This window comes from Heterodontus francisci, chromosome 9 (genome assembly GCF_036365525.1).
Source record: "Heterodontus francisci isolate sHetFra1 chromosome 9, sHetFra1.hap1, whole genome shotgun sequence".
NCBI classification, from domain to species: domain Eukaryota; kingdom Metazoa; phylum Chordata; class Chondrichthyes; order Heterodontiformes; family Heterodontidae; genus Heterodontus; species Heterodontus francisci.
In genome coordinates, this window is record NC_090379.1 from 107,871,826 (window position 1) to 107,889,649 (window position 17,824).

Consider the following 17,824-nt stretch of genomic DNA (forward strand, 5'->3'; position numbering starts at 1 on the left):
TTACTGGATTTAAACACAAGACTCTTCAACTTGGTTTCTCGGTAAAACAAAAATCTTGTGTCTTGTAAGCTGTAATTTAGGTGTAAAGTCTTGTTCGTAATCCAGTTTGATCAAGGACAGATTAAATTTTTTTATAGTTTTTTGTCTTCAGCTATGTGTGAGAAACCTTGACCAGTAGGACAGAGTGAACTGTCTGATTCATAGTATAACATACATGGTGAGAACTATAATCTGTAGCATGGCTGTTGGATTACAGATCGGTCTTCAGTCTTCTGTGTGTTTTAATACAGTTCACAGCCCAGGGCTCTTGACTTTTTCCAGACGTGTAAAAGATGGCGCAGTCTGGTAGATTGAAAGGCTTGAGTAGTCCTTTCTCGTTTGGATTACATTCTGTTTCTCTCTTTGTCATTCCAGCTCTTACTTGATGTCTCGCTAGTGGTTGGTCGATGTCGGTTGCTTGGTGATGAACTGGAATATTTGCTGAACTGGGGATCAAAATTTGACATTTTGAAGACTGAGATTCAACACACAGAGTAAGTATAATTGAATTATCTAGCAGTGGAATCATTGGGGGAAGTGGGAATGTAAATCCAGATTTTGAAGCCTTTCTCTTCCTATGTCCTCCACTCGCCTTTCCGAAGTGACCAGGTATTCTATTTTTTATCTGCTGTTGAGAATTTAATGTGATTAGTTTGTGTCCTTTTGTGGTCTCAGTCTGTCTGTGACATTATACATAGGCAGTATTCCCAGGTCGTGCTTAGACTTGTACACCATATAGTTCTAAATCTTGCCTCCTTCCTTGACTGACTACACAGAGCAAAAACAGTATTCAAATGATTAATTTAAGTTAGAAGCATTTGAAAGCTTGACAGGCAATTGGCAACACAAAGCCTTGTGTGTTAGCTCTGGTTCCCATTTGCCTCCTTAAATACAGAAATCACCCTGAAATGTGGGTTTACTGTTAAGGAATTGGTTGCAATCCTGTGTAATGATTTGAATCTCTGTTGTCTTTGTTGGATTGGTCTCACTCCATGTTCATTGTTTTTTCTTTGCAGTGTGAAATATCTTTTCTCAAGTTATGATGCACTGTCGAAATTTGAACTTACATTTCATCTAAAACCAGGCTATCCATGGCTCCCTCTTCAGTTCACATTTAACTCTTGGTTTGGAAACATCAGGTAGGACTACATACTCTGTAGAATTTCTTTACAGCTCCAGGCCCTCCTTTAGCACGGTGTCATCTCTCAAAATGGAATTATAAACCTGGGGCAGGAACGCCTTAAGAGGGAGGTTGCGCTTGCTTTTCACAGGACTAGGGGAAAGCATCGTTATTCTTGGTTCACAAGGCCTGAAAAATTCTTAATCCAGTTCTGCATGGAATACAGTTCCACAAGTACTGATACCCTGGTGATAGGTCTTGATGGTACATTTTGGCTCCTATTTAACTATGTGGAGCATCACGGCAAAGCTTCATTTTGTCCTTGCTCAACATCAACATGTGCACTTCATGCTAGGGTAAATTCCAATCAGGAGCAGGGCTCTGACTTTTTTCCTTCCCCCAATATCCCTCCTCCACTTAATGTATGACTCTGAAGGCACTTGCACCCCAAAGGAGATCCACTCATTTACCTGGATCATACTTGGACTGTGGCTTAGCTGGATAAAATCACTGAACCATCGGGGGTTGCCTCTAGTAGCCATTATTCAAAAGTGGAGAGAATTGGCAACTACTTAAAGATGGAGAACTTTATTGCCGAGTACAATTCTGACATTGCACATTTTACTGCAGAAGATCACTTTAAAAAATGCTCAGAAGTGGGAATCTTGACTGATTTCACCTCAGGTACATTTAGGCTGTTTATAATAGTTGTACCATTGTTCTGACTGGGGATCAAACCTGGGATCTTCTGGAATCTATGGCTCAGTGTTACATGCTATGCCTTTACCTTCTGGACCATTGTCATACAGTAGGTTCCACATGTCAAACTAGCTGATCTTACCCAGTGTAGCAGATTGGCCAAGATTCTTTGACTCGGTCCACCAGCTCCTGCTGGAAAGTGCACTTGAGTACAGAATTGGGCTTTGTGATTATGCTTCCTGTTAATTAGCCTTCCAGCATTCACTGTCCAGTCTCCTAAATAAAAAAAAATTGTTAATTTGTTTGAGGTACTGCAGGGTGGCTGGAAACTGTGGAACTCCATCAAAATGATTACCTGGTAGGAGAGGAGGAGATAAAGGGAAATCATGACCAAGCAGTGTGCAGTGCTGTAAACATTCTGATGTTTAATTAAAGGGAACACAACTTTTTGTGAATGGAGTGAGTTGACTAAGGCAGATTGGAAAATTATATTAAAAAGTATGATGGTAGATAAACAGTGACAAACATTTACAAAAATATTTCATAATTGTCAACGAATATACATTCTATTGAGGAATAAATACTACACAGGAAAAGTGATCCATCCATGGTTAACTAAAGAGATTAAAGATTGTATTTGATTAAAAGAAGAAGCTTATAATGTTTCTGAGATGAGTAGTAAATCTGTGGATTGGGAGACTTTAATAATCCAGCAAAGGATGACCAAAATAATTGCTATAAAGGAAAAAATAGAATGAGAGTAAACTAGCAAGAAATATAAAAGTAACAGCTTTTTCATGTGTATATATAAAGGAACAGAGTAGCAAAGTAAATGTGGATCCCTTAGAGGCTGAGACAAGAGAAATTATAATGGGGTACAAGGAAATAGCAGAGACATTAAGTAATTATCTGGTATCTGTTTTCACAGTAGAACATACAAACAGCACGCCAAAAATAGTTGGGAATCGTGAGGAACTGAAAATAATTAGTAAAGAAAATTTAGTGGAGAAATTAATGGGACTAACAGCCAATAAATCCCCTGAATCTGATGGCCTATGAAGTCGGATTCTAAACGAGGTGGCTGCAGAGATAGTGGGTGCATTGGTTGTGATCTTCCAAAATTTCCTGGATAGTGGAATGGTCCCACTAGATTGGAAGGTAGAAAATCTAACACTACTATTCAAGAGAGGAGGGAGAGAGAAAGTGGAACTACAGGCCAGTTAACCTGACATCAGTCATCAGGGTATTTTTAAAAAAATTTGTTCATAGGATGTGGGCATCGCAGGCTAGGACAGCATTTATTGCCCATCCTTAATTGCCTTTGAGAAGATGGTGGTGAGCTGCCGCCTTGAACCGCTACAGTCCATGTGGGATAGGTATACCCAGAGTGCGGTTAGGAAGGGAGTTCCAGGATTTTGACCCAGTGACAGTGAAGGAACGATGATATATTTCCAAGTCAGGATGGTGTGTGGCTTGGAAGGGAACTTGCAGATGGTGGTGTTCCCATGCATTTGCTGCCCTTGTCCTTCTAGTTGGTAGAGATTGTGGGTTTGGAAGGTGCTGTCTAAGGAGCATTTGTGCGTTGCTGCAGTGCATTTTGTAGATCGTACTCACTGCTGCCATGTGCGTCGGTGGTGGAGGGAGTGAATGTTTGTGGATGGGGTGTCAATCAAGCAGGTTGCTTTGTCATGGATGGTGTCAAGCTTCTTGTGTGTCTTTGGAGCTGCACCTATCCATTCAAGTGGAGAATATTCCATCACACTTCTGACTTATGCCTTGTAGATGGGGGAAAGGCTTTGGGGAGTCAGGAGGTGAGTTACTTGCCGCAGGATCCCTAGCCTCTGACCTGCTCTTGTAGCCATGGTATTTATATGGCTACTCCAGTTCAGTTTTTGGTTAATGGTAATTCCCAGGATGTTGATAGTGGAGGATTCAGCGATCGTAATGCCATTGAATGTCAAGGGGAGATGGTTAGATTCTCTCTTGTTTGAGATAGTCATTGCCTGGCACTTGTGTGGCACGAATGTTACTTGCCCCTTATCAGCCCAAGCCTGGATATTGTCCAGGTCTTGCTGCATTTCTATATGGACTGCTTCAGTATCAGAGGAGTCACGAATGGTGCTGAACATTGTGCTATCATCAGCGAACATCCCCAATTCTGATCTTATGATTGAAGGAAGGTCATTGATGAAGCAGCTGAAGTTGGTTGGGCCGAGGACACTACCCTGAGGAACTCCTGCAGCTGGAGCTGAGATGATTGACCTTTAACAACCACAACCATCTTCCTTTATGCTAGGTATGACTCCAACCGGTGGAGAATTTTCCCCGTAATTCCCATTGACTCCAGTTTTGCTCGGGCTCCTTGATGCCATACTCGGTCAAATGCTGCCTTGATGTCAAGAGCAGTCACTCTCCCCTCACCTCTGGAGTTCAGCTCTTTGCCCATGTTTGAACTAAGGTTGTAATGAGGTCAGCAGCTGAGTGGCCCTGGCAGAACCCAAACTGAGCATCAGTGAGCAGGTTATTGCTGAGCAAGTGCCGCTTGATAGCCATGTCGACGACACCTTCCATCACTTTACTGATGATTGAGAGTAGACTATTGGGGCGGTAATTGGCTGGGTTGGATTTGTCCTGCTTTTTGTGTACAGGACATACCTGGGCAATTTTCCATATTGCCGGGTAGATGCCAGTGTTGTAGCTGTACTGCAACAGCTTGGCTAGAGGCGCGGCAAATTCTGGAGCACAGGTCTGCAGTACTATTGCCGGAATGTTGTCAGAGCTTATAGCCTTTGCAGTATCCAGAAATGCTAGAATCTGTTAAGGAAGTAGTAACAGTGCACTTATAAAATCACTCAGATTATGCAGGGCCATTATGGTTTAATGAAAGGGAAATTGTGCTTGACAAATCTATTGAGTTTTTTGAGGATGTAACTAGCAGGGTAGATAAAGAGGAACCAGTAGATTTAGTATATTTGGATTTTCAAAAGGCATTTGATAAGGTGCCACAAGAAAGGTTGTTACTCAAGATAAGAACTCATGGTTTTGGTGGGGAGGGGGTTGGGTTCATATATTAGGGGAGGCAGTGGCGTAGTGGTAATGTCATTGGACTAGTAATCCAGAGGCCTAGACTAATGCTCTGGGGACATGTGTAAGAATCCCACCACTGCCGATGGTGAAATTTGAATTCAATTAATAAATCTGGAATTAAAAGCTAATCAAATGGTGACCATAAAACCATTGTTTCACTAATGTCCTTTGGGGAAGGAAATCTGCTGTCCTTACCTGGTCTGGCCTACATGTGACTCCAGACCTGCAGGCCATTTCAGAGGGCATTTGCTATAAAGCTGCTATAAGGCCTAAGAAAAGGAATGAAACCGGATGGATCACCCGGCATCCAACAAGACACTGGAAACGGCAACTGTGGACCCAACCGCTGTCGACCCTACAAAGTTCTCCTGCAAACATCTAGGCCCTTGTGCCAAATTTGGGAGAGCTGTCTCGCAGACTAGCAACAGCTTGACATAGTCATACTCACGGAATCATACCTTACATCCAATGTCCCTGACGTTAAAGGCCTGCTCGGGTCTGCAAATGAGACCCAACCCGAGCCCGACAGAACCCCATCCGAGCCCGAGTCCTTCGGTTTTTTCCCGTGTCCGACCCGACCATAGTTAACTTACCTTCCATTTTCCACTTTGTTCCTCCCCTGCACAAGCTTAAAATAACTGTAACAAAACCATCTTTAAAGTCCAAAAAATAAATTAACATTGGAGTCACTTACCTGAGGTGGTGATAGAGCACGTCTGATCCGGCCCGACCCGACCTGAGCCTGAATGCCAGACCCGGAAGTGCAACCCAACCCAGCCCGAACCCAACACGTCGTCTGGTTCGGGTCGAGTAGCAGGCCTTTACCTCACGTCACTATTACCATCCCTGGTCGAGGTGGCGGCACAGTGGTATACAGTCTGGACGGAGTTGCCCTGGGAGTCCTCAACATTGACTGCGGACCCCATGAAGTCTCATGCCATCAGGTTAAACATGGGCAAGGAAACCTCCAGCTGATTACCACCTACTGCGCACTGCGCCCCCCCCCCCCCCCCACCCCCTCACCACCACCACCACCGGCTGATGAATCAGTGCTTCTCCATGTTGAACTCCAATTGGAAGAAGCACTGAAGAAGCAAGGGCACAGAATGTACTCTGGGGGACTTCAGTGGCCATCACCAAGACTGGCTCGGTAGCACCACTACTGACCGAGCTGGCCGAGTCCTAAAGGACATAGCTGCTATGCTGGGTCTGCGGCAGGTATTGAGGGAATCAATAAGAGGGAAGAACGTACTTGACCTCATCCTCACCAATCTACCTGTCGTAGATGTATCTGTCCATGACTGTATTTGTAGGAGTGACTACTACACAGTTCTTGTGGAGAAGAAGTCCTGTCTTCACATTGAGGATACCCTCCATCGTATTGTGTGGCACTACCAGCATGCTAAATGGAATAGATTTTGAACAGATCTAGCAACTCTAAACTGGGCATTCATGAAGCACTGAGGTCCATCAGCAGGAGCAGAATTGTATTCAACCACAATCTGTAACCTTATGGCCCGGCATATCCCCCTCTCTACCATTACCATCAAGCTGGGGTAACCAATGCTGGTTCAACGAAGAGTGTAGGAGGGCATACCAGGAGCAACACCAAGCATATCTTAAAAATGAGGTCAGCCTGGTGAAGATACAACACAGGGACTACCTGCATGCCAAACAGCGGAAGCAGTATGTGATAGACAGACTGGGCTAAGTAATTCTACAAACAACGGATCAGATCTAAGCTCTGCAATCTGGCCACATCCAATCGTGACTGGTGGTGGACAATTAAACAACTAACAGGGGGAGGAGGTTCCACATATATCCCCATCATCAATGATGGGGAAGCCCAGCACATCAGTGCAAAAGACAAGGCTAAGCGCTTGCATCCCTCTTCAACGAGAATGATCCATCTCTGCCTCCTTCGGAGGTCCCCAGCATCACAGATGCCAGTCTTCAGCCAATCCGATTCACTCCATATGACATCAACAAACAGTTAAGGCACTGGATATTGCAAAGGTTATGGGCCCTTACAACATTCCAGCAAATGTACTGAAGACTTGTGCTCCAGAACTAGTAGCGCCCCTAGCAAGCTGTTCCAGTACAGCTACAACACTGGCATCTACCCTGCAATGTGGAAAATTGCCCAAGTCTGTCCTATACACAAAAAGCAGGACAAATCCAACCAGGCCTATTACCGCCCTATCTGTCTACTCTGTGTCATCCAAGTGACAGAAGGGGTCGTCAACTCTGGTATCAAGCGGCACTTGCTCAGCCATAACCTGCTCACTGATGCTCCGTTTGGGTTCCGCCTGAGCCACTCAGCTCCTGATCTCATTACAGCCTTTGTCCAAATATGGGCAAAAGAGCTGAACTCCAGAGATGAGGTGAGTGACTGCCCTTGACATCAAGGCAGCATTTGACTGTATGGCCTCAAGGAGCCCTAGCAAAACTGGAGTCAGTGGGAATCAGGGGGAAAAGTCTCTGCTGCTTGGAGTCATACCTAGCAAAAAGGAAGATGGTTGTGGTTGTTGCAGGTCAATCATTATCAGTCCCAGGATAACACTGCAAGAGTTCCTCAGGGTAATGCCCTCAGCACAACCATCTTCAGCTGCTTCATCTATGATCTTCCTTCCATCATATGGTCATTCGCGACTCCTCTGATACTGAAGCAACCTGTGTCCAGATGCAGCAAGACCTGGACAACATCCAGATTTGGGCTGATAAGGGGCAAGTATCATTCATGCCACACTAGTGCCAGGAAATAACCATTTCAACTACCCCAGTATCAACTGGGATACAAACAGTGTAGAGGGGGCAAAATTCTTGAACTGTATTCAAGAGAACTTTTTTAGCCAGCACGTAACAAGCCCAATGAGCGGGGGCAAAATTCTAGAATTAGTCTTCGGTAATGAAGCTGGGCAAGTGGATGAAGTAACAGTGGGTGATCATTTTGGAGATAGTGACCATAATATAGTTAGTTTTAGTATAATCATGGAAAAGGACAAAGGTAAAACAAAAACAAAGGTTCTAAACTGGGGAAAGACAAATTTTAAGAAACTGAGAGGTGACCTGGCAAAAGTGGACTGGAAACAGCTACTTGAAGGAAAATCAGTGGCAAACCAGTGGGAGGTATTCAAAAGCGAGATACTACAGGCACAGTGTAGGCATGTCCCCACAAACATTAAGGGAGGTACTGCCAAATCTAGAGCCCCCGGTTATCTAAAAGTTTACAGGGCAAGATGAAACAGAAAAAGAAAACTTATGACGATCACAATTATCTTAATACTTTAGAAAGCCTAGGGGAGTATAGAAAGTGCAGGGGTGAAGTAAACAAGGAAATTAGAAAAGCAAAGAGAAGACGTGAAAAATTATTGGCAAGTACAATCAAGCAAAACCCAAAGATTTTTTTTATCAGTACATTAAGAGCAAGAGGATAACTAAGGAAAGGGTAGGGCCTATCAGGGATGTACAAGGGAACTTATGCGTGGATGCAGAAGATGTGGGCGGGTTCTTAATGAGTTTTTTGTCTCTGTCTTCACAAAGGAGAGGGTTGATGCAGACATTTTAGTTAAAGAGGAGGAATGTGAATTATTAGATACGATACGCATAATGAGAGAGGAGTACTAGAAGGTCTGACATCCTTGAAAGTGGATAAATCGCCAGGGCTGGATGGATTGCATCCCAGGTTGTTAAAGGAAGCCAGGGAGGATAGTGGATGCGCTGAGCATCATCTACAAATTCTTACAGGTGAGGTACCAGATGATTGGAGGTCTGCGAATGTTGTACCATTGTTTAAAAAGGGTGCGAGAGATAGGCCAGTCAGTCTGACCTCAGTGGTGGGTAAATTGTTAGAATCAATTCTGAGGGACGGGATAAACTGCCACTTAGGCAGGGATAGTAGGCATGGATTTTTTAGGGGAAGGTCATGTCTTATTAACTTAATTGAGTTTTTTGAGGAAGTAACAGGGAGGATTGATGAGGGTAGTGCAGTGGATGTGGTCTACATGGATTTTAGTAAGGCATTTGACAAGGTCCAGCAAGATAGACTGGTCAGTAAAATAAAAGCTCTTGGGATACAGGGGAATGTGGCAGGTTGGATCCAGAATTGGCTCATGGACAGGAAACAAAGGGTAGTAGTCGATGGATGATTTTGCGAATGGAAAGCTGTTTCCAGTGTCATTCCACAGGGCTCAGTGTTGGGTCCCTTGCTATTTGTGGTATATATTAATGATTTGGACTTAAATGTGGGAGGCATGATTGGGATGATACAAAAATTAGCCGTGTAGTTAATAGTGAAGAGGATAGCCGTAGACTCCAGAATGATATCAATGGTTTGGTTGAGTGGGCGGAAAAGTGGCAAATGGAATTCAGTCCAGAGAAATGTGATGTAATGGCATCTGAGGAGGGCAAATAGAACGAGGGAATAAACTGGAGGATATTGAGAGGGGTAGAAGAAATGAGAGACCTTGGAGTGCATGTCCACAGGTCCCTGAAGGTGGCAGGACAGTTAGTGGTGAAGAAGGCATATGGCATGCTTTCCTTTATTGGCCGAGGTATAGAATACAAAAAGCAGGGATGTGATGCTGGAATTGTATAAAACGCTGGTTAGGTCACAGTTGGAGTACTGGTCACCACATTACAGGAAGGACATAATTGCTCTGATGGGAGTACAGAGAAGATTTACAAGAATGTTGCCAGGGCTTGAAAGTTGCAGCTATGAGGAAAGATTGGATAGGCTAGGGTTGTTTTCCCTGGAACTGAGGAGGCTGAGGTGTACAAGATTATGAGGGCCGAGATAGAGTGGACAGGAAGGACCTGTTTCCCCTGGTGGGGAGGTCAGTTACCAGGCGACACAGATTTAAGGTGATTGGTAGAAGAATTCGAGGGGACCTGAGGAAACGCATTTTCACCCAGAGGGTTGTGGGTGTCTGGAATTCGCTGCTAGGAATGGTGATGGAGGCAGAAATCCTCAATTCTTTTAAAAGGTACCTGGACATGTACCTGAAGTGCTGTAACCTGCAAGGCTATGGACCAGGTGCTGGAAGGTGAGATTAGATTGGGCAGCTAGTTTTTTTTCAGCCAGCACGGACACGATGTGCTGAATGGCCTCCTTCTGTGGCATAATTTTTCTGTGGTTCTCCCCTTGATGTTCAATGACTTTACCATGACCGAATCCCCCACCATCAACAACCTGGGGGTTACATTGACCAGAAACTGATCTGGACCAGCCACATAAATACTGTTGCTACAAGAGCAGACCAGAGGCTGGGAATTCTGTGGTGAGAAAGTCACTGCCTGTCTCCCCAGTGCCTGTCTACCATCTGCAAGGCACAGGTCAGGAATGTGATGGAATACTCTCCACTTGCCTGGATGAGTGCAGTTCAAACAACGCTCAAGAAGCTCGACATCATCCAGGACAAAGCATCCCGCTTGATTGGCACCCCATCCACTACCTTCAACATTCCCTCGCTTTACCACCAACCAAGGGTTGGCAACCTGTCTGTACACGGACACTAGTCTGGTTAAAACGTTTGAGCTCCGTGACTGGCAATTTCAGGAATGAGAAATTTCCTATTGACTTCTTTCCAGACAAGTCCAACTTTAAAAAAAAATGCACAACTGTTAGTTTCAGTTTCACAGCTGACAGGTGCGAGGAGCAGAGGAACAGCAGCTTCTGAACTCGAGACAAGTTTGGGGTTTTCCAACAGGTTCCGATTTTTGTTTTCTTTAAAAAGCCCGCCGTAAATCACGAACTTGTTCTGATTTTGGAAGATGCTGTTCCTATTCCCAGCACCTGTCAACTGTGAAACTGAGGGCTGTGAATTTTTTTTTAAAACTGACCAATCACAAAGCAGCTCGGGGAGACTTCCTGCTCTCTGCAACTGTCATGGAGAGGGAGGAGTGGGATGGACACAGAGGGGGCGAGAGATGGACTCAGCGGGGAGAGAGGGTGAGAGGTGGACACAGAGCGGGGAGAGAAAGGGATGAGTGATGGACACAGAGGGCATAGGGATTGACACAGAGGAAGAGCGGGAGCGAGAGGGGAGAGAAAGAGATCAAGATCACACCTGACAGATGGACATCTATCCGGATTCTCCACATCGCTACATCAAGTGTACAGGCAGACATTGACTAATGGTGCCAGCAAAAACAATGCCAGTTACTCAGTAAATAGGGAAAAATGAGTTTTAAATTGGACTGTGTTTTGATGGCATTAGGTTGGTTATACACTTTATATACAAATTAATTGCCCCCATGTCTGTGGCTGAGTCAATAATTTTGTCAAATGTCCGTGGTGCAACAAGTTGGTGCCTATCCCTGTACCGACGCACAGTGGCAGCAGTGTGTACCAAGATGCATTGCAGCAACTCACCAAGGGTCCTTCGACAGCAACTTCCAAACCTGTGACCTCTGCCATCTGAAGGACAAGGGCAGCAGATGCATGGGAACACTACCACCTGCAAGTTCCCCTCCAAGCCACAGCCATCCTGACTTGGAACTATATCGCCTTTCCTTCACTGTCGCTGGGTCAAAATCCTGGAACTCCCTCCTAACAGCACTGTTAATGTACTTACACTAGATGGACTGCAACGATTCAAGAAGGCAGCTCACCACCACCTTCTGGAGTGCGATTTGGGATTGGCAATAAATGTTGGCCTAGCCAGCGACGCCTGCATCCCATGGACGAATTGAAAAATTCTAGCATGGAAAGAAGATTGGCTTGAGGACAGAAAACAGAGTAGGAATAAATGGATCATTTTTAGGTTGGCAGGCTGTAACTAGTGAGGTGCTTCAAGGATCAATGCTTGGGCCTTAGCCATTTACAATCTACATTAATGACTTGGGTGAAGGGATTGAGTGCAATGCATCCAGGATTGATCATGATATAAAGCTAGGTGGGAAAGTAAGCTGTGAGGAGGACACAAGAAGAGACTGCAAAGGAATATAAACAGGTTAAGTGGGTGGCCAAGAGGTGGCAGATGGAGTATAATGTGGGGAAAATATGAGGTTATTTACTTTAGTAGGAAGAACAGAAAAACAGAATATTTTCAAATGGTGAGAAACTATTAAGTGTTGGTGTTCAGAGGGATTTGAGTGTCTTTGTACTCAAAACACAAAGTTACCATGCTGGTACAGCAAGCAATTAGGAAGACAAATGGTATGTTGGCCTTTATTGCAAAAGGATGGGAGTATAGGAGTAAAGAAGTCTTGCTGCAATTGTATAGGGCTTTGGTGAGACCACAGCTGGGAGGTACTGTGTATAGTTTTTGGTCTCTGTAAGGAAGATTATACTTGCCTTAGAGGGGTGCAAAGATTGATTCCTGGGATGAGAGCGTTGTCCTAAAAGGAGAGATTGAATAGAATGGGCCTATATTTTCCAGAGTTTAGAAGAATGAAAGGTGATTTCATTGAAATGTATAACATTCTGAGGGGACTTGATAGGGTAGATGCTGAGATGCTGTTTTCACTGGCTGGAGAGTCTAGAACTAAGAGGCATAGCTTCAGCATAAGGGGTCCGCCATTTGAGAACTGTGATGAGGAGAAATATTTTCACTCAAAGGGTTGTAGATGTTCAGTTGTTGAGTATATTGATACATTTTTGAGCACTAAGTGAATCAAAGGATATAGGGATTAGGAGGGAAAGTGGAATTGAGGTTAAGGAGCAGGCTTAAAGGGCTGTGTGGCCTACTCCTGCACCTATTTCTTATATTTTACATCCGTAACCTTTAAAAATATAATACTGAATTTCATTCATCAAAAACTACTTAGAAAACAGGCCTATTTTTAAAAAAAATCTTACATTTATTCAACATATTTCATGACTTAAAGACGTCCCAAAGCACTTTGCAGCTAATTAATTACTTTTGAAATATAGTCACTGTTGTAATGTTGGAAACACAGCAGCCAAAATATGCACAGCAATCTCCCACAAACAGCAATATGATAATGACCAGGTTGTCTATTTTAAGTGATAGAGTTCTTTAATAGAACTATTTTGTAGTTGTGAAGTTACTGACAGTAAAAGTTCACTTATTTCATGCTGCTGACTAATGTTAAAAATAATGTTAACTTTTTCAATTTTAGTGGTGAACATATTAACGAAGTCTTGCTGACAGTGAAACCAGGACACAAGTACCTGACCAGGATCGTCAAGTGTCTCTTCCTGTCACTGCTCATCATACCAGGAGCTAACAGATTCCGGTTACAGCATGCATCTCCCTAATTAGGATAGGAAAAAAATGAGCATTCAGTCATCTTTCTCAAATCAAATCAAGAACAGCTTCTGACTGTCATTCCCATCACTACTATTGGGCCTTTCAACGAGCTTTCTACAATAACAAGAATGGATGGGAACTTGAAACTGCAGTGAGTAATCATCTGTACTTCACCTTCTGGGGATGAGACTGCATTTGAATACAGCTCAAACTGAAGAGATGGAAGTCTCCCTTCTGTGGCTGTAAGGAGCCTATGTAAATTGGAATTTGGGCCGTTCCAAGTGGCCATGGGCCTTCAGGAGAAAACCTGTTTACAAATTAGGCCATCTTGTTCTGAAAGGCTAGAAAGATAGCTTCAGTAACACTGGGAAAATAGATGCTCTTCTGGGGTGGGAGTTAATTACGTTAGGGGTATTTTTCCCTTATACACCGGTATAAATGGCAGATTTATGGTTTTGTTTCACAAAAGTACAGAGGCAGCGCCTTCATTATCAGTACAGAGTACAAGGACACTTACCCTGGTGACCCAAGTACCCAAATGGGTGATACAGGCTCCATTCCCCAGCAATTGCTCCTTTCACCTCAGCTAGCACAAAATATAGAGTGTTGCTCTTCCTTTAGAAGAGTTTCAAGTGTGTTTCTGTATTTACAAGAGTGTAAACTGTTTGTACCTGTAATTTGTGTATCTTATTGTAATTAAAGAATTTATATATCAGCCACTGATCCTGATACTTGTACTTTTAAATTCATTTCATGGTGCAGTCACTGTTATGTGGTAGACGTTGAGATAAATGACCACTTAATCTGTAAGTTATGGTGTTTTCAGTGATGAATGTTGCGCAGTGTACTGGTAGAAATCCCTTGTTCTTCAAATAGTATCGCTGCATCTTTCATAACTTAGTTTAACGTCTCATCCCAAGTGTCTGTGCTGCTGAAATTACATGCTCGAGTCACAGAACGATGCTTGAACCCACGACTTTCTAACTTGGAGATGAGGTTGCTGCCAACTGACACTGGCATAATATGTTACCATACCCTCAAGTGAAAAGCAAAATAAAATGGTGGCCAAATGGATTTTCAAGAGATAAATGATGTCATTGGTTCCACTAGTTATTTTATTGTAGGCTGCTCTCTGACTTTTGGTTGTTCTCTATCTCGTTGATACAACTTCATTGTTAGTTTTCACACCTGTCTTTTCATTGGTAGGTTCCATATCAGTTCTGATGTAATCTCCTGCTCTTATTGTCACGGACTTGTATTATTTTTCTCCTCTGATTAAAACAGTGTGCCTTTAAGACAGGGAGAGAAGTTTTGGATTTCTGGGGCACAGTGTGCCACAGCTCCATTTTGTTGCCCTAGGCACAGCAGGAGAGAGGAGTCACATGGTATACTGTTTCAATTTGTGTGTAAAACTGGCAAAAACCAGTCTGAACCAGTTTGTTTTGAGAGACTGTCCAATAAGGTGTGCTACTGAAGAGCTGTCTATTTTCTCTCATCAAAAATTCCACAGGGAGCTATGGGCCAAGTTGATTGAATCTCTCTTGACTGATCAAGTTTGCTGGAATTCGAAGTCAAGTTTCAACTGAGATATTGTCTGTTTTAAAATTCAAGTTGACTTATTGCTGTGCTCATCATTGAAAGAACTGTATAATGCCAGCTGCAGCCGAAATGTTTTGAATGCCTTTTAAGAACAGACAATTCCATCAAATCTACGTGGAGACGTCGAGTAGCCTTTGATTATTTTGACATTCGAATACCTCATCCATCAGGAACGTAACCCACAGGTCGCAGCATATTATAAAAGTTTTTTTCCACCCAACCGGAAAACAGCCAAATTAAACATTCCAGTAACCCCTGGAATAAAACAGACCAAACCAGGTATCTTTAAACAACAACAAATTAACTATTTATTAAAACTAAATCTTAAATACTATTAAGATAAACCTATGTCTAAAGACCTTATAACTTAATCTAACTAAAAGCTTAACTTATTTATTTATTCGTAAGAAACTGCTAATTCTTTAAAAACACCACTTTTGAAACCGGTTAACTGTGATTTTTGAGTGTGTGTGTGAATGGGGAGTTAGATTAAAATAAGTTATAAGGTCTTTAGACATAGGTTTATCTTAATAGTATTTAAGATTTAGTTTTAATAAATAGTTAATTTGTTGTTGTCTAAAGATACCTGGTTTGGTCTGTTTTATTCCAGGGGTTACTGGAATGTTTAATTTGGCTGTATTCCGGCTGGGTGGAAAAAACTTTTATAATATGCTGCGACTTGTGGAGTGATGGGACTGAATTGACAGTGTGTTGCTCCCACCGCAGTTGTAACATTATAAACGGCATTTAAGTCAAATTTTGCAAGTGTGAAGATTGTGTGCCAGATGCAAGACTTTTAGATGCAAAGATATAGATGAATGCTGCCATTACAGGTTGGACGTCCAAAATCCGGCTGTCCGAAAAACTGACATTTCTGAAAATATTGAGGATGCTATCGTTCACTATCAGAAGCTGGGATTTAATCAGCAGAGATGGACAGAATGAAAGTATCTTTGGAATCATGTATAACATTCAATGTGAAGATCAATTCAGGAACCTTTAAGGTTGCACAAATTGGCAATCTGACCAAGAGGGGTTACAAAATGGCTGACATAGGAAATCGAAGCAGTGAAGTCGCAAATGTTTTTGAAATTTGGGTGGATGCACATTGGTGCTTTTCATGTATCTTTTATTCATTGAATTTGACCTAGGGTAGGCTACCTGACTTTTATTGTTCAAAATCTGGCATGGGCTCGGTCCCAAGGGTGCTGGATCTTGGGCGTTCAACCTGTATTAATATAAGGCTGAGGATGACCTAATAGAGGCTATCAAAATTATGAAGGGGTTTGATAGGATGGACATAGAGAAAATAATTCCACTTTGGGGTCAAAGCTAGGGGTCATAAATATGATAGTAATTAATCAATCCAATAAGGAATTCAGAAGAAACTTTACTCAATGGCTAGAATGTGGAACTTACTACCACATTAAGTGGTTGGGACAAAAGGCATAAATGCATTTAAGAAGGAGCTGGAAAGGTACATGAGTGAGAGGGGAATAGAAAAGTATGCAGGTAGGGCAAGATGAAGCTTGTGGAGTTTAAACACCAGTATGGACCTGTTGGGCCAAATGGGCTGTTTCTGTACTGTACATTCTATGTAAAACATTGTATAAATATTAATGACAGCAGTTTATTCTTTATTCCTGAATTCCTAATTATTCATTACGTAACTACCTACTAAAGAGTTCAGCTAATTTATATGGTTATTTACCACCAATCTCCAATTGAAAACTCATTCAAACTCCCTCTTTAAATCAAAGTAAGTCTGTTGCTGCTCACTTGGGTTCTCTCACAGCTCCAGTGACTCTCATTTGGTTCTTTTTCTTTACAAAGCTGTAATAAATAAAGAAAGCTTAATTATCCTGGTAACAGCTTTCATTTTCTTAAGGGAAATTGCACTCAGCACTGTAACACATCCTCCGGATGTTCCAAACCACTTCATGTCCAATGATTTACCTTTGAAGTGAAATTGCTGTTAAGTAGGCAAATACAGAAGCCAATTTGAATACAGCAAAGTCTTACAATTAGCAAATGAGACAACTGACTAGTTAAATCTGTTTTTGGTGGTATTGGTTGAGAGAAGAATATTGTCCAGGACACCAGGAGAATTCCCTGCTCTTCATCGAATAGTGCCTTGAGATATTTAATCTCTACTTGAAAGCTTCTACTGAACAGTTCATTGTTCTAATGCCTCCAATGATCTAAAAACTGTGATTCAATTATGGCCATATAGAACAATGGTGAAACTAGATTTTTTTCTTTTTTTCTCCTTTTTCTGCAATTTTTCTCTGTTGTTCCTCTCTTGCTGCTATTTGGCTAGAGGAAAGTTGTACCAATGTTGTCCAAGGAACCATCCTTCATGTGCAGCCCTGGATGCTGAACTGAGAGGCATCACAGCCAAGTTAATCTAGTCTTCATTAACCGCCATATGAATGTATACCTCTAGCAGGCATCAGTAAAACAGCATGGACATACGCATTAGGAGCAGGAGTAGGCCATGCGACCCCTTGAGCCTGTTCTGCCATTTGAAAAAGATCATGGTTGATCAGAATGTGATTTCAACTCCACATTCCTGTCTGCACCACCCCACCCCCACCCCCTCCCAGTAATATTTGACTCCCTTGTCTATCAAGAATCTATCTAACTCAGCCTTGAATATATTCTGCTGTCTGAGGAAGTAAATGACACAGACAGACGACCCTTAATCAAGAGTGGGAATTCTGACCTATTTCTGACAGGAGTGTTGAGGCCAAAAAAGTGGTTCTATCCTTGTCCTGGTCTAGATTAGAGAACTGAGCACATGCTGAATCTAACCTAGGATCTTCCTGGTGTATTTTCTTTCCGCTTCCTTTACTGTGTTGAAATAAAGACTCACTGCATCATCTGCTACTCCAATTTTCCAAGGCTTTGTAAATGTGAAACTCGGTACCTCCCTCAATTTTTGCTTCCTCCTACAATCTTCAGTGTCTTAAAATCCGGGCTTGGCATCAACCTATCACCATTGAACATAAGAAATGGGAGCGAGAGTAGACCATGCAGCCCGTTGAGCCTACTCTGCCATTCA

General features: G+C 42.7%; 1 protein-coding gene across 1 annotated transcript in view; it reads left to right on the plus strand.

Moving 5' to 3' along the window:
* Window positions 1-13,882, plus strand: part of knl1 (kinetochore scaffold 1) — a 160,489-nt gene extending 146,607 nt beyond the window's left edge. The window contains exons 23-25 of the mRNA XM_068039647.1: window positions 415-533; window positions 1,056-1,178; window positions 13,031-13,882. Of these exons, the coding sequence (XP_067895748.1) occupies window positions 415-533; window positions 1,056-1,178; window positions 13,031-13,169 (381 nt within the window). The 3' untranslated portion in view covers window positions 13,170-13,882. The remainder of the gene's footprint in view (window positions 1-414; window positions 534-1,055; window positions 1,179-13,030) is intronic.
* The last annotated feature ends 3,942 nt before the right edge of the window (window positions 13,883-17,824 follow it).